This window comes from Centruroides vittatus, unplaced genomic scaffold (assembly GCF_030686945.1).
Source record: "Centruroides vittatus isolate TY-2023 unplaced genomic scaffold, ASM3068694v2 contig_904, whole genome shotgun sequence".
Lineage (NCBI taxonomy): Eukaryota > Metazoa > Arthropoda > Arachnida > Scorpiones > Buthidae > Centruroides > Centruroides vittatus.
The window spans coordinates 766,833-790,134 of NW_027122594.1; the positions used below are offsets into that span (position 1 = coordinate 766,833).

A 23,302-nucleotide genomic window follows, 5' to 3' on the forward strand; every position below is an offset into this window, starting at 1 on the left:
AAACTGCTCCGCCGTCTCCGTCGGCCCTGACACCTTCCGCCGCGCGCCAACCCATGTGCACCAGCCCCACGAATCAAGTGGGGGGATCCGACCCCCTGCAGTCTCTGCAGAAAATGGTCATGTTGGACGCGGAGACGGTGGAGTCTCCCATCACTCGAGCCAGTTACGAAATGTCCAACAGTCAGACGAACACTCCGGTGGCCAGTCGTCCCGGCTCGTATTTTTCGTCGGTGGAACAGCTGGCCGGAAGCGATCCCGGCTCACCTTATCCCACTTATTACAATTTAGATCAAAATCGACTGTGTACTCCGCCGCGCACCTGTCTGTCCACCCCCACCAGTTCCACCTACGCCTCGGCCCCCGATTCCACATCCAGCAATTCTCCTCGCAGCGATTCTCACGCCACCCCGGTGGGCGCCGAATCGTCGGCGGTCAACCTGGTCAACGGAGAAGCCAATCAGTGCAACAGGCCGGAATTCGAGACTTTCGCAGCCCCCGAGGTCCGAATCACAAACGGAAGCCACCAAAACCATGACCCGACGCAGGCGAGAGAAGAGTTGAGTCGGGGGTCCAGCGACTCGGACAATAGGGAGCAGCAGGAGTATTTCGGCCGCATCGGGTCCATGAGCGAGGCCAGAAACGACGTGGCCGAAGACGACAATTCTCTGACGGGTGACAAGGACAGGAAGTCGGGCAGGGGAAGAGGGAGGACTCCGTCGCACGACAGAGACATCTGCGACTCTTCCCTGGACAATTCGGTGGACAGACAGCCCAAGAACAAGCCGATCCTCTGGTCTGCCAGCAAGAGAAATTCCACTCTGCAGGAGTTCGAAATTACAAACGGTCAAGTGGACGACGTCAACGACGAAAATTCCGACCGAAAATTCGCTTCCGCCTCGCCCCAGTTCTACGGCCCCCTCAACAGATGGAACAAGATCTCTCCCATCGAAGACTTGGGCGCCTACTCCCTGGGCCGCAACTGCCTGCCGGACGACTGTCTACCTATCAGTTTGGCTTCCGGAATGAAAAGGGGCGCTCGACGTCGAAGGGCCAACTCGGGACCCCACCTGGACCCGGACGGCGCCCACCACGCCTGGGATCCCCTGATGCCGGGAGAAATGAGAGGCCAGAAGGGATTCAGGATGACTCGAAGGGGATCGGGTCGAAGAGGCGGAAGAAGGCGCGCGGGCGCCAGTTTGGGCGCCGTCGACCGATTCGACAGACGAGACTACAATCCTTACGGTTACCCTCATTTGCATCCCGTCAACGGGCAGCACGGCCTGGTGGACGCCATGAAGTCGGACAAGGACGTGGGGTGGCCGGGCCACGGAGGATATCCCATTCCCTCCCTGACTCCGGGAATCAACAGGGATCTGGTACCCGGAGAGGACACCTTGCAAGGAGCCAATTCTTCTCTGGGAGACTCTCCGGGTCTGAGAGGTCCCGTCTTGAATCCCGGTCTACCCAATTCGTACATGTTTCCGCTGTCGCCCAAGCTTCCGGCGGAGATGGGCATGGACGACAAATCCGGCTCCGTCTTCTCTTCCCTGTTGACCAAGGACGGCAACGTTAAGTATCCCGAATTGATGCCGGACGGAATGATGGGAAACCAAAGCGTTTTGCAAGACCCCAACGCGCCTCCGCTGGTGCCGCCCAAGAAGAAACGGGGGCGTCCGTGCGGAAGCAAGAACAAGCCCAAACCTCCAGGCGAGCAGAAGGAGCGAAGACCCTACAAGAGGAGGAAACGGGCCGAACCGGACGCGGCCACCACGGAACAGATGCGCAAAATTCGGGGGTTTTACTTCGGTCCCTACGTGCACATCAGCGGCACGAGGGAGAGGCCGCTGTCCGTCACCGTAGTCAACCTCCCCCCCAAAGAGGACGAAACGAAATTCCTCAAACCCAAAAGACCCTTTCCGCCGACGCCGGGACCCAAACCGACGACGGTGGCCGAAATACCTAATTCGTTGTCGCCCGCGCCCGCGCCGGAAACGGAACCGGGAGGCGGAACGGTGGGAGAAAAGCATTGGGTGTGCGCCTTGTGTTTCAAAAACGGTCACTACCGAGGTTTGGGAGACTTGTTCGGACCTTATCGCTTCTTCGATCGTCTCAAATCCACCTTCTCGGACTGTCTGGAGTCGTCGTTCACGCCCCCTCCCGAACCCTGTCTGGATCTGGACGACGAGGGCGACGACGACGGAGAAGACGATTTCGGCAGCGCCACCGAATCTTGCCAGAGCAACGGCCATTTCGCAATTTTGAACAAGATGCGCGCCAAGAGGAGAAGATCCGAATTGGTGCACGAATTTCTCAAAGCCACGATGTGCAAGAAAGCCAAAGTACCCGTGGTGAGTGACCATTATTTCTTTTGCGGCTCCACTCTTCTAACCTTACAGCCTTACTTTTCTAATCGCGATCTGTACACTTTTGTGGCGATTTAATCTTCTCCGTTCGCGTAAACCGGTAAAAGTTAAGGCGTTATTACTGGAAGAAAACGCGACTTTTTCCTTTCATCCGGGTATGATTCGAACAGAAATTACGCTTAATACGTATGGGGAGGAAGCGATCGGTGTCGGACCAGAGAATAGCCACTAGCGACGACGAAAGTAGTAGAGGCGGAGATGAGGGAATCGGTAAAAATGAATAAAGTCTGCTTTTTTCAGTCTCTGGCTTAGAACAGGTTCTTGTAGATTACTCTTATCGTTCCCAATTTGGAACGCTTCCAAGTGTGCTCCGTTTTTATACGTGTTTAGATTAGTCTAGTGGATGCGGACGTATTTATCGCCAATAAGCGCGCCCTCCTTTTCTTTCTAAGTACGAGTTTACCTTCGGCCTCAATTATTTCCAAAATGCTTTATTTTATATAAACGTTAAAGTTCCTGCCGATTTTTTTTTCTCGTTTTCTTCCGGTGGAAATTTTTCGTTCCACGCCATTCTAAGGGAATAATTTATTATCTATTTTAATTAAACTCGAATTCTTTTTCGAATCGTAGTAGAACGTTAATCGGGGGGCGGTCTATTAATATCTTATTTGAAAAATATGTTTTGCTAATTTTGTAAAAGAAAAACCCCAGTCTGTAAGGGGAAGACGGTCGTAGGACGTAAAACTTAAAGGTAATGATGCTGGGGACCGAGCCACGGCGGAAGCTGGGTTTCGTCCCAAAAAGGGGCTAGGAAAGTCGAAGAAATATTCCGCCCGGGCGTGATAAATTAATAAGAAATTGTGGGCAGAGTGATGCGCCAGGGAATATTCTTTCGGAGGCAATTTCCACCACAGTCCGTGGTAGGAAGTGGAAGGAAATTCCGCGGTGGGGATTAACGGAAACATTGGTTATTTTATTGAGACAACGTAATAAAACGCTTGTCCGAACGATACCCGAAATACAAAACAATAACCACCTTTTATACGGCCGAATCGAAGAGTTTTCGGCACGAATACTTTTCCCCGCCCTCTTCGTACGGGGCGCGAACGAAACACGTTAATAATTTGACCGGGTTACGGATAGAAATTTGAGGTAATTTTACATTGTTACGGGAGTCGGGATTAAATGCTTTTCGTGTGTTTCTTAATTACAGTTTATAATTGAAAATCCGTTTGGGTTTCGGGGTAAATACGTCGAGGAAGGATTTCTGCCGAAAATATTCGGCGGGCGAATCCAGTATAAAATTGGAATCGATTAATTCCGAGAAGGATGGCGGTACGCGGAAATTGACGGAAGGGTGGACGTTTCTTTCGGTCGGAAGGCCGACGAAATATAGGTTTGTTAAGGCGTTAAAGACTTGGTACGAAAGTTTTTGATTACGTTTACCGAATTGGCATTGACTTCCGCACGATTTATCAATTGTTTCGGCTGCATAGCGGTCGAGTCGTGGGGAAGACTTGTCGTCGGCTTTTATTTTCGTTAGAAATGCCCAACGTCGTAAGCTTTGGACGTTGTGGCATTCGATCTTTCTCATTTCGTTATTTATTTGGCCCGGGCTTTCTTTCGGCCCCGATCCACGAAATTACCATTTCCTTCGTTGAAAAATATTAAAAAAGGCCCGTATTTTTGCAAATTTCTATAAGGGTCAACCGTCGGCCGATAAACATAATTATTTCGTAGCCGGAAATATGCGTAATACCAACGTCTTCGGTAACGGATGGGTGTTTTCTGACTCTTATTTCTTTACGCATTTGACCTTCGGCGGCCGGGACGGACCCCGTCTCGACCATTTTTCATTTTAACGCGCAAATAACGACTCTTTATAAGTCGACAAACTTGTAAGGCTGGCACTTGGAATTTAATTCGTTCCGGCAGACCGTTCGAAGTCCGAATCGTTTCCTCCCTTAGAAATAGCGGAAAGCCAATTCGTTTCCGGACCCTACCCGTTTCTATAAAACACAAATACACACAATTTAAGATAAAAGTAACAATTAAATGCCCTAAAAATAAATTAAACCACGGAGATGACAAATGAAATACGTAGAAATTGTATATTAAAAGGAAACTTTCACCGATACTTTATACAATGAAAATGAAAGGAAAACATTTAATTTTTAGTGGAAAAGTACGAAGCGGTAGCGGGTCTCTTACATTAATAATCGCTCGATTTCTTAATCCTTATAAAATTATAACAATATTAATAACGTATTTTAAGGACACGCTTTGTTAATTAGACGTTCGGACGGCGAAATTTTAATGGGTACGTATGCCCTAGTGTGAAAATATGCTGTCGGAATTCGCCCGAGTAAATTCTTTATTGAAATTTCAAAAGCAAAATCGGATCCGCGTGGAAAAACGAAACCTCAAAATTCTCTCTCTTGCAAACTTTCGATTTACGTTTTCGGATTGATATTCGTATAGCGATTCAGTTTCTATCAGAGGGATCTGGGTTCGATTCCCGCTCCGGGCACACTCTCTTCGTCTTCCTTCGGGTTTCTACCTCAGGGAGAAACAGAATTCCCGACAAAAAATAAATCACTAGACTATTTCTATACACCTTAAATGGGTCGTGCCTTCTTTTAACTACTTTTTCAAAATAAACTTTTTTACAGACTCTTTCTTATAGATTTATTCGAGAACAATAATTTATTTTAATCCATTATCTCCAGGTTAGATTAGTCGAAGATAACATTTCTGATGCAGAAATGCATACGAGAAAACGGAGTGTTTTTGATTATTCTAAAAACTTCGTAGCCAATTTTATTTACGGATTAAATTAATTACGTACGTGCATGTATGCAAAACATATAATATTATATATATATATATATATATATATATATATAAATGATTAAAATTAAATACAAACTTCATGGAATATTACTCTCGTTACAGTTTTACAGCGTATTATATTCTTCTCTGTAATAATATTGCCGAGTATAAATGTAATTAACCATTCCGAAGGAAGCCAGCTTACTTTTTATTTCCGCTTTTTATATTCAATTTAAATAAACTCGTTATTTAAATTGTCCCCCCCCGCGCTACGTTAGCCGTTCCGTTCTTTTTCGTTTTCCTTTTGACTGTGGCGCCGAAACGTCAGTTGGGAATCTCAAATACAAATCTTACAAGTTATAATTTTGTACATACGTCTGTAGGGTGTAAGTGTATAAATTTTGGAAATACCTTTCTAGATTTTTACGTATAAACGTTATTAATAAATTTAACCCTTTCGTAATCATTAGCGAGGTTGAGGCCGAAGTTTTAAACGCGAAAACGTGTACGTCGGACGTTCGGCGCCGCTTTCCTGTAAGCCTAGAAGTTCGACAATGGCGTTTGGAACGTCGAGCGAGATTCCATTGATTTTCCAAACTCCATTGTCAAATTTGTAGGCTTACAGGAAAGCGGCGCCGAACGTCCGACGTACACGTTTTCGCGTTTAAAACTTCGGCCTCAACCTCGCTATTAACAGTTTTTCGACTGCGGTTTCTACAAGCGCAGATTCAACGAAGTGAATGACAAGTTTTTTGTTGGAAAATAGTTGGTAGAATTAGGGATTGTGGAACCTATTAAAGTATTTGTTATAACTGTAGAAATTAGAGAGGTATTTGTTGTTAAATCGAAGAATACAGTCGGAGTCCAAAGTTTGGGGAGCAGCGGAACGGAGGTCGTGAATGACTTCATGGTAATTTATTGGCAGAAAATAATTTAGATAATGAAAAATGTTCTTGTATTCTCTCCATAATAACGGAATATTCTGGCGGAAGATTTCGGCCGAGGAGTAAATTCAGTTTTAAATCTCGGCTAGATACGTGGTTTTCGTTTACGACAAATTTAAATTGATAAGGCGGCTTATATTAAAGTTAAAATACGTAAATTACGTAGACCAACGTGGCGGTAGGCCATTTATGCTCCGGAGAATTTGCCGAAAATGACGTTTCGTGACGCGTTTTCCGGGTAAAAACAATGGCCGCGTATGGTAGACGTCGTTTAAATTCTGGTTAGTATCCGGCCATGGGCGAGTTTATAGAAAAGATAGAATGACCGAATGAATTAAAGTTGGTCACTTAGTGATCTGATGTTAATTAAGCGGAGCACTGGAAAATCGTTACATCTGGATTTGCTTGAATTAATTAGTTTGCGAATAACACAGTGGAATGATAATACTTGCTAACATAATATTGTAGAGAATAACTCACGGTGTAGTTCATCCGGACAGTTTCTCGTTCCACTTTTGCTTTATTATTTAAATTTTAGCTCCAATAAAACCTGGGCTTTAATCAGTTTACCGTAATTAGTTTTACCATAGAACAAGCTGGAAATTGTTTTGTGTAGAAATATTCCTAGAAAGGATTAAACTTGGCCTTGGTATTACACTAGGGCCGTATATGCGGTTAATATTCTATTTGTCGATAGCATAACGTCGAAAGCAGAATTTCCAAATATAAACTTTAATTTCTTACTTAAATGAAGTCAAAATTATGAAATGTTGCACCTCTCGCCATTAGCTTTGAATACGACGGTAATGCGTACTTTATATTTCAACCCATGAACATTAACCATTCTAAGGTATTATTTTCTTGAATTATCGTTTCTCTACAACACTTTTTTAAGAATGTAGTAACTTCGGTTTCTCTTCCGACGTATTTATGCGTGTAATATATATTTAAGTTAATGTACACCTTAAAATATCTGAAGTTAATACTCCGAAAATACGTTATTTAGCTCCATTCGTTGATGAATTTGTGCCACTTTTTCTGCTTTCGCTTAGATCCTAAGATTTATTAAGAAAATGTTTAAAACGATGTCGAAATAACAAGTAATTTTAGTAGGTAAAGATGTAATATTGCACTTGTAATTAAGGCCTTGTTTATATTGCAGATATCCGTAAGTTCCGTTTCCGAAGCCGTTGTTCCTGTAAAAAGACCCGATTTCGAAGAAAACTGTGATCCAGTAAGTTAAAATTTGATATTTTCTTTACGAGAATCGAAGTGGCTTAAAAGAACACTTAAAAAACAATAAAAATTGCCGCCTCTCGCAACAAATTTTCGGCTGTACTTAACGGAAGAATAATCGAATTAATTTTATATAATAATATTAAACAAATAAAATTTATTCTTTGTACACTTAACTGTACACTCACTCCTTTAATAATTAGTAAAAAGTTTTCGCTCTTTAGCAATTAATTGTTACTTTTTCTAAAGTAGTTAATAATTAGCGAAAAGTTCTCGGCAACTACTAATTAACAATAAAAAAAGTCATTAACTAAATAAAAATTTTCTACTAACTTCTAACTAATAAAAAGTTTTTTATATTAATAATTAGTGACTAAATGATAATTTTTCACCAAGTAACCAACTAGTAAAAGTCTGTAATTAATTAAAGTAATAAAATATTTTGATAATTAGTAACTAAATAAAGGTGTTTTGACTGCAAAATTTCAGAATTTAACAAGCAATTTTATGCCGATTATTTCAGTTTTCGATGGTTGATAACCCCTGTAACTAATAACAATCGGTGCGCAACGTTTTCGGTTCGACGTTCTTCGTGACGTTCGATATTGAGGCCGAAGTTTTAAACGCGAAAACGTGTACGTCGGACGTTCGGCGTCGCTTTCCTGTAAGCCTAAAAGTTTGACAATGCCGTTTGGAACGTCAGTGGAATCATGCTCGACGTTCCAAACGGCATTGTCAAACTTCTAGGCTTACAGGAAGGCGGCGCCGAACGTCCGACGTACACGTTTTCGCGTTTAAAACTTCGGCCTCAACCTCGCTATTTACGTTTACGGAAACGACGACGTAAGTTTTTGTGCTGGAATACGTCGTCGATAAACGTCGGAGATTTTTTTTATTTTTAATGCAACCGGACTAATTCGATAAAAATAATTAATTGCTACTGAAGATCCAATTAACGCGAATACACACGATATAATTAAATAGTTTATTGTATTGAATTTTTGATTTAATTAGTCTTATTCACTTTGGAAAATTTTTAATTAAAATATTTTATATGTTAATCCTTCTTTATTGCCCATGTTTTTTCCCCCTTTTTCGTATTAAAAGCTTACAAAACGAATTATTGTCAAATAATATTTTAATTAACTATAAACGAATAATAAAGCGATTATGGTTTTTCTCTTACATTAATAATACATTTGGAAAGATATCGATCGGAGTCGTAGCCGTTGTACTTTATTAATAAGTGGATTAATCGTCGACTTTTCGATTAATCGATTAACCTCGCCTTATAATATTAATGTATAAAACCGTAAAAGGTGAAAATAATCGTTTTAAAAATTCCTTTGTTTTTCTTTAACCATCCGCAATTAATCAAAAAATATATTTTTTATTTTATATTGTTAAAATTAGATTTTTGTATTAATTGAAAATTAGACGAGCGAGTATTGATGCTTTCTTAGTAATTTAGGGCAGTTATAGCCTCTGTAATACATTAAATCTTATTATTCCTTTACATACAAACGTATCGGGGAGGCAGAAAAGGCCTCTCCTTTACCAAAAATTTAAAGTAAATACATAAAAAGTTGTGACAAATATCTAATGATTATTCTAAATGAATAAAGTACTTTTTATCTGTGTATATGTCATTAGATTTATGTAAGGATGCGTAAACCTTTTTCTCACGTATTCCTTATTACCGTACCCGGATGCGCCAGGTGGGCGTACGTATATTTAGAATATAGTCGTCTGGAATTAGCCGAACACAAAGTTTTTCAATTTCGTCCACGTTGCGGATAATAGCGTAAACCAATTACCTATACTTCTCGATTAAATATAGAACGAAAGTGAATGATTAACATGTATATCGCGATCTAATTTTTTAAAAATATTACGAGGGGCGACTAAGAATACTTAAGGACTTCCAGAAATAGTTATACGTAGTTTTTCCGCCGAAATATCTCCAACTTTGTTAACAATCGCAATGTGTTGCGTTTTACTTTCCTGGCCGTTATTTACAATACATAACACGGGAAAATATTAAAACCGTGTGAAATTTGACCCTACGTGCTCCACCGTTTGAGACCCACGAACCCAGAAAAGTCTATAAAAAAAAAGTATGTAACTGTACAGTACTGTATTGGCAATATCTCAATATTGGTAAAGATTAAGAAACGAAATTCGGCACATTAGCTTGTACAGTACATAATGGATCGATGCTATTTAATTTTGATGGTTAAAGGCTGAGGGGTAGGAAAATCGAGGGGGTATGTCGAGAACGATCGGATCGGACGGAACGAAGATTTTACTTGTTATTAGCATTAGCAATTTTTAAAAATAAAACTCGTCACTACCGTCTAAATTAAAGCTTTTTGCCATTTTATAATAGAGAGATTGAAGCGCAAGTACAAACGTTAAACTTGTACGGCAAGCAGAAGTACGCGTTTGACGTTTTAAGTCCAAGTAAAAGACCTTGCGCCGCTCGTTCACAACATCACGTGACTCAGTGAACGTCGCGCATTGACTCACGGGAAATTTGTTGAAAAAATGGCGGATGCATTTAACATCGAGGGTTACCTGCAAAAGTAAATAAACAAATTAAACTGTTTAAAAGTATTTATAGGATGTTTAATAACACTAAATAATTATTTTTAATTAGTGTTGTGTCTCTACCGTACGATCAGACGACAGGACTACCTCGTACTTTTGTCGAGGGAAGTAGTGACTTATGTAAATTCGGAAAATTAATTTTTAGAAAATTTACAAACGTATTACGCCGTTGATGGTAGAAAATGCCGTGGAGAACAAACCTACCTTACCATAAGCTATTATGAAGACGAATATATGTAAATTCTATAGGCACTTCGCATCACTCGCTAAAAAAATTGAATAATTAAATATTTTATGGATTAAAATCGTCCGTTTCTTTACAATATTATTCGTAAATGCTTAAATAATCATTATTTTAATAAAATACATCATAATTTTAACCACAAATACAAAAACTGAAGAAGTTTAAGCCGATCGTCTACTCGCCATTCTAGACGTAGCGAACGCCATTATGGACAGTATAGAATTGCCAGATGGCGGCGCTCTTCCGTCCGCCGTTCACGTTTTGGGCTGAATACGTGCGCCTCAACCTCTCTAATAATAACACGCGACGTTTCGTTATAAGAAAACTTTTTAACAGATGGCGCCACAAACAACTGTGCTTATCGTAATTATTTAATAATATAAAAGTTATTTTTAAAATAAAATCTCGTAACAGCCGGGAAAGTTACGCAACTCGTTGCTGGATTGCTTGTATTAGAAGGATCGGAACTATTGAATTTTGGTGATTAAAGGTCGAGGGGGCGGGGAGATAAAGGGGGTTATGTGCTCTATATCTATAAATCTGTAAGATTAATCATAAAAATTCCAAATTATACAGACATTTTTGCATAGTAGTGAACAAAATTTTCTTAAGCGATTAGAATTTATTTCTCTTCATTGTAATCAACGTATTGTACTGTACTTCAATATAAAAAATAAGAAGGAGATGTTATTTGTCTTCCTAACTTAAAAGCCTAGCACAAAATTACTCCGATTACAGTGTATTCTGTAATTGACAATGGCCTAAAAGCATTATTAATGAGTCACTGCCAATTATAGATCATCGATAGGTCTTACCTGGTAGATGATAACTTTCGGTTATAGTAGACATTGTAACTGGAATCTTTCTTGTTTTTATTTTGGATCACGAAGTGAAAGAACGTGTAATTCGGTTCGTTCGATGAATAAAATGCCCTTTTCTCTTGCTTAGAAATCATTTAAAGAACGGGAAAACCAGGCCTGGGAAGAGTCGTAAAGATCGATTACGGGCCTGGTAAGGAAAAAATTACGATTTGGAACGGTTCAATAATTTTTTAGAGGATGCGAATATAATGAATATTAAAACTTCTTCCCAACGATATTTACATTTTTTCCCCCGTTCGTTGTTTACTTTAAGAGGAAATAAATTGATGTTTACTTATTTCTGTTCATTTTTTTCGTATCTTGTACTCATTTTAATGTAAACAAATTACTCAATTATCTAGCGGTTAAAATTTAAGGGATAAATCTGTAAAGGAAAGCTGAAAGAGAAGTTTAATTTTCGGACCGTGTGTCCGTCTGTCACGCTTCGTACAGCTATTTCGAGAACTGTTGGTCGTAGAAAAGGGCACTTTTTTACCTTTTAGGACGTCCTTTACGAGGAAAGTACACAATTCTTAACTTTTTTCGAAAATATGGTTTATATTACAATTTCGTCTGTGTGTCTGCCCGTACTTGTTCGGTGAATATCTCTAGAAACTTTAGGGTCGCGATTTAAATACACTTTTCGATGAAGTCGACACGTAGACGTATAAAAGTTTGGAAAAATTGAAGCAAATTGAAATATTTAAAGTCATTTACTGTGTATTTTCAATATTTTTTTTGAGTCGTGCGGGTTGAATTAATCAGATTTCTTTCCATCGACGACCTCGATTAGACCTTGGCTTCGGAGTGTGGAAATTGTTTTCGAACAATTAACTGCACTATTTTCTTGTAAAAAAGAAGTTAATTATGGAGATAAGATATGCAACGACTTAAAAAAAAAATTGTTTTACCATTTATGATCCATAGAAAATGTAATAAGCCTGCAGGCTGTCGGCCTTTTAATTTTACGAGCCACCGTAAAGCGACTAAACAACGAAATAATCGATTCGTTTCGCCTATCGTGCCGCGACTAATCGATTAATGCGGCCGAAACAATGGAGTAATCGATCAGTCGATTCCTAATTGGCCGTTCTGGTAAAATTATGTCGGTTTTTTTCTCTTACAAAAATTCAAACCGGGCATAAATTGAAGTAAATCGGCACATTAACCTCGATTTTCAAACTATTTACTACTAGAGTTTTTAGTAGAAGAATATTTACAAGTGCTTTTGTGTTGTAAACCTCTACGCTGTTTGCCTTGTAAACACGTATTTAAACTTTTAATTAGGTTTTAAACTGGGAATATTTGGCAATTAGATTAAACTGACCCGTCTAAAAATTATCTTCGGCAGTTTTTTCCCCCTCGTCTCCGTGCTCACTATACGTCTATCGAAAGTTGCCCGTCGCAATTTCGGTATCGCCACAGCAAATATATTTTCCCGTGCAACGTTCTTCCCTGTCTGTTCTTAATTGCAGTTTTATGCTCTTCTAATCTCTCCATTAAATTTCTGCTTCGTTGAACCCATCTAATTTCTTCTTCCGACTGGATACAACATAGGAATGTCGTATAGACAGACCTATTTTCTCAAAATCTTTATCCCATTCTTAACGATTACTCTTTTATATGTTTTATTTTTGAGGATTTCCTAAGATTAGACTTAAGAACCCTTGGAAATTATTTATGTGCGACTATATACAATTGCATAATTTTATATTTTCGTCGATACTCATAATTATTAAGATTAAAATAGCGTTAATCGTAATCCTCCGATAGCCGTATTCGGCAGATTCCCTATTAATCTAAATGAAATCTTTGTAAATATTATAAATCAGTTTAATATAACAATTTATATGAATTATTTATTCTTGAATTAAACGTTTTATTTAAAGAATAAGCCAAATTATACAAGTTTTAAAGGAAGATAAGTAAAATATGCACTGTAAATATATAATATAATCATTCAAAATCGTATGCCAACTAGAACCTTTATATTTTAAGAAATTAGTATCGAAATTGAACGTAGAAATGAATTTAGTTTCTTTATTTATACATTAATAATTTGGTGAAGTCGAAATTCTATCAAACTCAAGAAACATGCTGTATCATTCAAATTGATAGGAAGCTGTAGAAAAGTCTGCGATCAGCAAGTTTGATGAGCAAAGTTATTATATAAAACAGCGTTGAATGTCGCTGCTCAAACAGTAAATTACGTATATTTTTCGGAATAATACATTTTAAGAGACGATAAACATTTAAGTCATTGAAAAAATAATGAATATATTCGATCACATTTTTAATTTAAAAAGGTAAATTTCTAATGACGCTTACTCTGTTGTTTTTCGAGCAAAATTTCAATGTTAACAATAAATAATTCAAAGAAACTTATTATGAAGCGAATCAATTTTTTGAAGAAGAAATATATTTCTTTTTATTTTTTATTTTTATTTGATTTTCATACTTGCTTGATTATTAGATTGATTTGAAGAAAAATGAAATAATCACATCCACTTTTAAGGACAAAATTAGTTTTTAAATTCTTTTTTTTATTAATAAAAATTTCACGTTATAACAGATAATGTAAAATTGTGCCGTGGAAGAGAGTATGGATTTCTTCTTTTTATAAAATATTCCGGGTTAAAGTAGTTACTGCAGTGGCCGTGCTTCTCCCTCTCTTTTTAATAAACGATTGTTACAACTATAACAACAATGATCGGTTTGCCTCATCATATAACAAACTCCATTGTTATTTGATTCTTTTACCAAGAGATTTATTTGCCAATTTTATTACAACTATTCCAGCTTTACTTAATTCTATTTACAAAAATGTCGTCTAAGTAATGAAGCCCCATCTTAGTTCTCTTGGTTCTCTGCTCGCTGTTAATACATCTTTTTTTCTTTCTTTATTTCTTACTAGGATTAAACAACTTCAGTTAGATCTCTAGAGGGAGGTGAGCATGTAAGGTCTCCTCTTTCTTGCTGATAAATCTTATTTTCAAAGCAGAAACAGTAAAGTTAATAACCAGATTGAAAGTAGAAAATATTTGATTTCCGAAAGTCCCTTCTTATATAGAAATTTTTAAAAATCTTCGAATTGTATTAATTTTTTTTTTCCTTTTGTAAATTCTTTAAAATCATAATTGAAACATCAGGAATGCAATGGGGATAAAATTTATCCATAGATTAATTAAAAGAATATTATTTTTCATTCTTACGATTATTTGAATTTTTGTATTAAAAAAATCATCTGGTAATTTAATTAGTTTCTAATTATTTTTCGGTAGTCGGATCGTACGTCTTCGAAAGCATTTAAATTAATTTATTTAAAAAGTGTTCTGTCGTCCAACAGGCAGGTAAACCAGATCAACAGAACGAAGAATCGGAAGCCGTGTTGGAGCCTTCTCTTCCACCTCCGCCGCCTCCTCCTCCTCTTCCTCCTCCTCCCCCGCCCGCGAGTCCTCCCACGGAACTTCCGTTTGATATAATTGGACACGATAAAGAATTTTGGGTCCACGAAGATTGCGCCGTTTGGTCCCAAGGAGTGTGTCTAATAGGACAGCAGCTACACGGTCTGCAAGATGCCGTGCAAGACTCGTTCGAAATGGTAAAGTCCTATATTCTCCCCATCGTCGGAGAGATAGACCAAAAATAATCACACCTTCTATTTGCATTTTTAGCTCTGTTCCAAGTGCAGAATACAAGGAGCATCTCTTAGCTGTCTAGTTAAAGAATGCACAGAGCAGTTTCATTACATCTGCGCTATCGACAAGGGTATAAAACAGTTTTCTGTACTAAAATAACTGTAAAATTGACTCGCGTAAAGAGCCTAGGACAAGGATCGAATGCAGTTACGCCGTAGTCGTTTTAAAAAATTCCATTCAGAATAACTTAACTAGGCAAATACTTTCGGTTTATCGCGCTTAATGTTAATTATATATATATATATATATATATATATATGTTTTTGAATTTTAGAAATTGGAAAAATTACAATTGTGCTTTTATATTCTTTTTGCAGGGTGCGAAATGGACGATTCGAATTTTACCATGTTGTGTCCGAAACACAAGGTAAGTCGCCGTCGGATTAATTCGAGGGATTAATGATAAAATTCGGATTATCGAAATTCGTCCAACCATTTCGGTAAATCGGGGCAAAGAACGTCCGAGATTTGCAAGGAGTAAAATAATTTATCAATTAAAACTCTCGTTTGTGACCTTCGAAATGATAAAACTCGAATTTTTAATGAATTAATTAACTCTTTTGCTCGAACGGGGGAAGGAAAAAAACAGAGAAAATACGAAAATAAATAATTTGTAATAAGATACAAAATAAAAATATAATAATTGGAGAAGATTAAAATGATGGGAAAATTAAATTTATGTAAATAACTAAGGAATCATCTGTTTATCGATTTCTAGTAAAAGTTTTAACAGAATTTTATTTCTGTGAAATTTTAATTAAATGAAAATCAAATGCTGGAAGGATAATTATACTTAATTTAGCAATTAATTTAAAAACATAAGATTTTAATTTTTTTCTTAAAATAAATACATTTATTGACATTTCAATACGCGATATAAAACGTTTCTGACTTCATTCCCAATCGTTAAGTAATTTTTTTAAATAATTCAACAGCGGTAGGCACCGAGTCGAAATAAAACGTTTTAAGGCATATGACGTAAACAAATAAGGCCCAACAATACATCAAATGGTTCGGGTTCGAGAGTTTTAACCGCGATACAAGCGACGAGGCAGGCCAAAAACCGCTTACGTAAGAAAGAATTATTTTGTGTGGAAGATTCGAATAATTACTTCAATTTCTTTTGGAAAAATTTTGTACATAACACAGTGTTAAATTCTGTACATAACACAGTTTAATTTTGTACATAACAGTGTTAAATTTGTACATAACACAGTGTTAAATTTTGTACATAACACAGTGTTAAATTTTGTACATAACACAGTGTTAAATTTTGTACATAACACAGTGTTAAATTTTGTACATAACACAGTGTTAAATTTTGTACATAACACAGTGTTAAATTCTGTACATAACACAGTGTTAAATTCTGTACATAACACAGTGTTAAATTTTGTACATAACACAGTTTATATTTTGTACATAACAGTGTTAAATTTTGTACATAACACAGTTTATATTTTGTACATAACAGTGTTAAATTTTGTACATAACACAGTGTTAAATTCTGTACATAACACAGTGTTAAATTTTGTACATAACACAGTTTATATTTTGTACATAACAGTGTTAAATTTTGTACATAACACAGTTTATATTTTGTACATAACAGTGTTAAATTTTGTACATAACACAGTGTTAAATTTTGTACATAACACAGTGTTAAATTTTGTACATAACACAGTGTTAAATTTTGTACATAACACAGTTTATATTTTGTACATAACAGTGTTAAATTTTGTATATAACACAGTTTATATTTTGTACATAACAGTGTTAAATTTTGTACATAACACAGTGTTAAATTCTGTACATAACACAGTGTTAAATTTTGTACATAACACAGTTTATATTTTGTACATAACAGTGTTAAATTTTGTACATAACACAGTTTATATTTTGTACATAACACAGTGTCAAATTTTGTACATAACAGTTTATATTTTTTCTGAGTTTTCTTTCTGTTTGGTAGCTTTATATAGTAGATTTTTGTCCTTTCGGGTTTCTTTATTAATATTTAGAAACTAGCTTCTTATTTTTGTTTATTTATTTTAATATATCGTACGTGTACATTTTTTAAGAAACAAAGATTAGAATACAATAGAAAGAAATTAAAATATCCTATTGTATTGTGTTTGTTTCAAATTTTGATAGTAGATGGCTCCACTTATCCGGGATTTCTTTTTTTCTTACAATGGTTATTAATATACTATAGTAACTTATAATAGAACGATAAAAATGTATAGGAGTATACGAATCGCTAGAAGTTATTATTACAATTTTGCTTTATAATCTTCTAAGGTAGAATAATTCTCGAATTAAATAAAAAGAATTTTTATAATTTAAAATAATTTATCGATAGAAAAAACAGTAAAATAGAAAGGCGCGTATACGGAAAGTATTTATTTTTATCCGTTTTCAAAAATTAAGATAAGTTATTGGGATTTTTAAATACAGTATATTAATTCTAACGGTTCCTATACATACGATTATATGAATAGAAAATGTATATTTATACAGGTAGGGACGAAAATGTTTTTCGCGTAGACGAATCGGTTGTATTATTAGCGAGGTTGAGGCCGAAGTTTTAAACGCGAAAACGTGTACGTCGGACGTTCGGCGCCGCCTTCCTGTAAGCCTAGAAGTTTGACAATGGCGTTTGGAATGACTGCAGTTTGGAATGTCGAGCATGATTCCACTGACTTTCCAAACGCCATTGTCAAACTTCTAGGCTTATAGGAAGGCGGCGCTGACGTCCGACGTACTCGTTTTCGCGTTTAAAACTTCGGCCTCAACCTCGCTATTATAGATGTAATTGTAGAAGTATAAGTCATCCGTACGTATAATTCCAAATTAGAATTAATTTTGACGAGTGACGAATTACCAGAAATTGTATAGAAAGAACTAATAATCTGAAATACTTATTTCGCAAATCTAGATGCTGCCACGGGGAGCCATATGATTCTAGCGCAGCCCAAAGGTGCACCACACTTCCGATATTCTATATAACGTCAGTAATATTTATAATAAATAAAAATATTTAAAAAACTAAGAAAAATAAGAATAAAATTTTCTTTTCTTTACGCGTGTTGGAAAATTTCTAAAAAGCGGATCTTTTCTTTTCCGGTGGTAAATTACTGGTTTTTAATTTCTTTAATGGCGTCCAAAACCCGGTCGGAAGGCCGGGTTTTGGGCGGTGTTTGAGCCCCCGCTCATCGGCCATACTCTTCTCGAGAGTCTGGTCCGGTGATCGGGGATGGTCGAAAAGTGCCAAATCTTCGAGCATTAACTTAATAAAAGATTCGTTCCTTTTATTTTCGTTATTCACGATTCTCATACTGTTTTTAGATGTAATTTAAAAACAATAAGTTTACCTATTGCTTGTTTGGGTTAATGTAACCCTTGGTGCCAAGATGGCGGCTCGTCTCTGGTTCCAGCAAGGAAACAGTGGGACGCACGTTCTAAAACCTAACCTAACCTATTCTAATAAATTACCATAATTATTAGCAATCAAATTATTAGAATAGGTTAGTTTAGGTCAGAACGTGCGTCCCACTGTTTCCTTGCTGGAACCAGAGACGAGCCGCCATCTTGGTACCAAGGGTTACATTTACCCCTATTTGTGTGTTATATTGCATTTTGCCTATGTTGAATTGCTTGGTCTTAATTTTATACTTATTTTTTTTTTACTTATAACGTTTATTTAGCTCCGTTAACATTAAAATTTGCTCGCTGCACGGCCGAAGATGCGCAATAAATGTAAATGTCTGGTTATAAGATATAACTTCGCACCCTTCCGCTGCTGGCAGTTTTTATGCCCCGTCGAAATGCAAATATATTGTACATCTTCGGTTAAAATATCCCCGTAATTATGCAAAAATTAATTTAAAAACTTTGATTTTCTTGAAATTTGCTGGCAGCTTAGCGTGGATCGCGTAGAGTAATTGAAAAGTTGGAAATTTGATCGCACCGGTGGTTAAATAAATGAGGAACCGTGCCCTTTATAACTTATGTAACGAATTCTTGTATAACTTCAACGCGTAATCCTTCTTACTTTGAAGTTTTCGTTCTTCGGCATTTATTTCTTTTTATTATTTTCGATTTGTGACGGGAAAGACGTTGTTAGGTAGAGTAATACGTTGTCAACAGCAGAAGACGGTAATGTGTTAATGTTGCATTAATTAATTTATTTTTCAGAAGAAACCACGAATGGAGAAACAAACATCGAGTGACGGATAAAGATGAAAATCAGATCAAAATGTGTATTCCTTTGTTCCATATTTTATGTCATGGACTAGAGGGAATCATTCTACCGATTTTAAATGTGCCGTATCTACGCATCTACGAGATAAACTTTCTACTCTTTCACTCTTAGAGGAATTAAATTAAATAAATAAGTAAATAAATAAACATATATTCGGATGACAGACAAAAAAAAAAAAAAAATATGACAAGTGCAAACAAATTTGCACACAGTCCGTACCAAAACTATTTTTAATTCCTCCGGAAGAAATTGGTTTTGTTAAAATCTGGTGTATTTTTCTCTTCTATTGATTCGACTGTCGGAGGGCGTATTGGGAGAGATTGCACGCTTGATATATATAATACATCTCTGTTGATTCATTGACTACATTGTTTGCATGTCATGGCTTGCTGTGAAGGTGCAATCCCCGTTAAGTTGTAGAAGCCCATTTTTTGTAAGTGTCTTAATTTGTTGTGTATAGAGTACAGTAAGATCTGTATGTAAGTCTGTACTTAATATCCTAGGAAGTCGATCATCAAATCTCAGAACTGATGTATATTCCCATCGTAACGAAAGTTTTACTTTCATCGCCTATAGAAGCATGAGTACAAAATTTCATCAGACCAGCGTATTATTGTTACCGGCCAGTCGACGGGAAGTGAGAGAACTTTGTTTGCAATGTACGACGACGTCTGGAAAAAATTAAGTAAAACGACAACGTTCTCCCACTTTCCCGAACCATCCGGTAAATTTTAGAGCTTAAAAACAAAATAAATAAATAAAAATTACCAATCTGTAAAGGAATTATAGTATAAAAGTTGAAAATTGTACTATCACAAATATGAAAATTTCCTTTTGCCCTCGTGAAGATGTTGATGTGCACAACAGGGATTTTGGATATATCATATGTTTGTGCAAATACTAGTCCAAGTTTTTTGCAGCTTTTTGCTTCGTGAACTACCGATGAGAAGTTGTTGGATGGATTTAACAAAAGTGTATATATACAATTATATATATATATAGGCCTCTGTCCTCGCCACTGCCCTACGAAAACTTATGTCGAGGTGGATGCTGGGATGTAGGACAGATGGCATTACGCCATATCTCAGCTGTGTATCATTGGTGTTGTCTTAAAACACCATTAGTTGTGTGATGTACATACCCAACAGTGTATGATCATGTGAACATACCCACAGATGGAATAAACAGTCCAACCTCTTCCCTTTCCTGTCTGTTTATTAAAAATAATTTTTCCGATTGGTTTTAAAATATTTATTGCCTGTTTAAATTTCTGTACATGGGAATACTGTAAAATCCATAGAAAGTTATAAATGATAAATATGGTTAAAATATATCATTTTTGCTTCGTTGTTTAATTTTTACACCGATAATTAGTTTATGGTTTTGTATTCCAAATGGCCCGGGTTCCGACCTACATGCATCGACGTAAGACATTTTTCTTTAAAATTCCTTGGAAGATCTCTTTCAGACTCCGAACATCCCTTTTAAATTAAAAGTCCTCAGAAACAACCCGTTATTTTTGACGTCGACTGAAGAATCTTACGCGCTTTTAATTCTTTGGTTAGATAACAAAGCCTTGGCCATTACGTACCCATTTTATTCAGAATTCCACAACTGAACGAATTCTTAGTATTAATAATTTATCGCGATTTGCACCGAGGAGTGAAAAGAGTTTCAAATCAAAACGATGGATATTTTACATATTAACGAATGGTCGACGAGAATCACACGTTTCATATTGTGTATCGTTAGATGGCAGTAAAGTTAAGAAAACCTATTGCAGCATGTGTTGCTGCACGGTTTCTTATAACGCAGCGCACCTTACAAATGGCATCCCCCTCCGCGATACCGATAAATCGTAAGACCACGCATCAAAAACGGTATTAAACGTTTTATTGTATACGGTTCCATATTACGAAACTCCATTTAAAATACGTAATAACCGTTAACTTCCGGCGATTAAGATAGCCGGCCTTCCGCTTCGGAAGACCCGTGATTCGATCCGAGTTTGGTTTGGTTTATTTGTATAGACTGCATTCGGCGATAAACTTCTCAACAGATGGCACAGCTAACGAACTTACATGGTATATAAACACAAGATCGGGACATCAATGTTCCTTATGGAGCCGCCGTATTGGGTTTTTGGTTCCAATGTCACGGTATAGATTTAATTCTCTGTTTACGCAGCAAACTTCACGTTCCTCCGATATTTACAATAATTTACACATTTATTTGTATGATCAGCAGCAATAATTTTCTAAGGTCCAATCTTTTAACTTCGAATTGTGACTCCTCAAAATGTATCTAAAAATTCGGTGACGTTACATTACAAGATTTGGTTAATGTTACCTATAGTAGCGAACATGGCGGCTCGTCTCTGAAACAGTGGGAACGCACGTTCTGACCTAACCTAACCTATTCTAATAAATTACCCCTATTCTAATAATTTGGTTGGCAATAATTATGGTAATTTATTAGAATAGATTAGGTTAGGTTAGAACGTGCGTCCCCACTGTTTCAGAGACGAGCTGCCATGTTCGCTACCGTAGGTAACATTAACCCAAAATGTATTGAAAACACTTCGTAAATTTATATTTTCCACATTATTTTATTACTAATGCAGCCTCGAATCCTTGGTTCTTCTGTAATATTGGAGCCATTTAGCTCTCCTGGTTTTGTTAGCGAGAAAACGGACGAAATCTTACAAAAATTCGGTGCCAAACACCAAACCATTTAAAACAAAAATAGATAAAGAGAATCCCAGTTAATTGAGATCGAAAAAGAAGAGCAAATTCGCTCAACAAACACCGCAAAGGAACCAATATGGCCACCGTCGCAATGCACCAGGGTATCGTGTCCAGACCTTGTTACTAACACTGGATTTCTAACTTGCTGTTGTTGCTAATCGATGTTGTCAGTGTGAATATTTCTATAAATGACGTTTTGAGATAAGGAGTGCAAATTTACATCCTAAAACAGTATGTTGCGTAGTATATTGTGTTAGTTTCATTGATCAACCATCCAACGATCGCAACAGTGTAGACTGGATATCATCGTAGCTTCTTTACAATTCTCAAGAAAATATAAACGATAAAATGGAATGCTACAATCACCGTAAAAGACGAAATCAGATGACTCTTTCAAAAGTATTGAAAAAACAAAAGATAGTCGAACCGTCTTCTAATCGTTTCCAGAAGAAATAAGCACCGAGGAACCAGAATATCTCTTGCAAAATAATGCAATCGAAACGTCACTCTATATTAATATCGTATTAGAAAAAAATATAAAATTTAAAAAACAAAAAAAAAATGCTATTTACATCCAAACAATAGTGAGTCAATAAGAGAAATGTTTAGTGTTAGAACAAGTATTACAACTAATATTTATCTAGACCAATCTCTTTTATTATTTTGTAGTGGATTTAAAGTATTTATCAAACTGTTATAGTTTATTAATACAACTGGGAAAAGTACAGGTGAATTTCAACCGAGAAAAGTCAGTTTATGCCGATTCGGACGAAACCGAAAGGGATTTGTTAATAAAGATGCCCGATTTGGAACGGGTGAACCTACAGTCGTGAGGATATTTCGTAGTATAATTGTACTATTCTATCATTTAATTGTATATATTGTACTAAAGAATACAATCATACGGCCACAGAGGAATACAGTTTAAAAACTAACTTTCCGGATGTTTTCAAAAACCCAAAGTACGAAAATATTACATGCATTATTGACCAATAAAACCCTGCAGCAATTTTTTTTTCCAACCCCACTTACATGGCTCGATTGCATACCCCAAAGGTGACCGCGTACGTCAGTTTTATACGTTTAACTCCGAGTGTTAATAACGAGGTTGAGGCCGAAGTTTTAAATGCGAAAACGTGTACGTCGGACGTTCGGCGCCTCTTTTCTGTAAAGCTAGAAGTTTGACAATGGAGTTTGGAAAGTCAGTGGAATCACGCTCGACATTCCAAACGGCATTGTCAAACTTCTAGCCTTACAGAAAAGAGGCGCCGAACGTCCGACGTACACGTTTTCGCGTTTAAAACTTCGGCCTCCCAACCTCGCTATTTTATTTTTAACCGGAGAAAAGGGCGGTACAATGGTATTAGTTAAACGGTATTCGTTAATAGCGGTCGCCCCGCCTCTCCGCTACTACTGAAGTGCGCTGCCGTTTGAAGGCATTTAGGAACGACGGTGAAAGAAAGAAAAACATGGCGGCGCCGTATATCGATAGTGTCCTACGAGG

At 37.0% G+C, this 23,302-nt stretch overlaps 1 protein-coding gene across 1 annotated transcript in view; it reads left to right on the forward strand.

Moving 5' to 3' along the window:
* LOC136984112 (uncharacterized) overlaps window positions 1-20,248 on the forward strand; it is a 44,762-nt gene extending 24,514 nt beyond the window's left edge. The window contains 6 exon segments of the mRNA XM_067281038.1: window positions 1-2,348; window positions 7,302-7,373; window positions 14,436-14,690; window positions 14,764-14,857; window positions 15,105-15,154; window positions 18,985-20,248. Coding sequence (XP_067137139.1) covers window positions 1-2,348; window positions 7,302-7,373; window positions 14,436-14,690; window positions 14,764-14,857; window positions 15,105-15,154; window positions 18,985-19,026 — 2,861 coding nt within the window. The 3' untranslated portion in view covers window positions 19,027-20,248.
* Window positions 20,249-23,302: the final 3,054 nt, after the last annotated feature.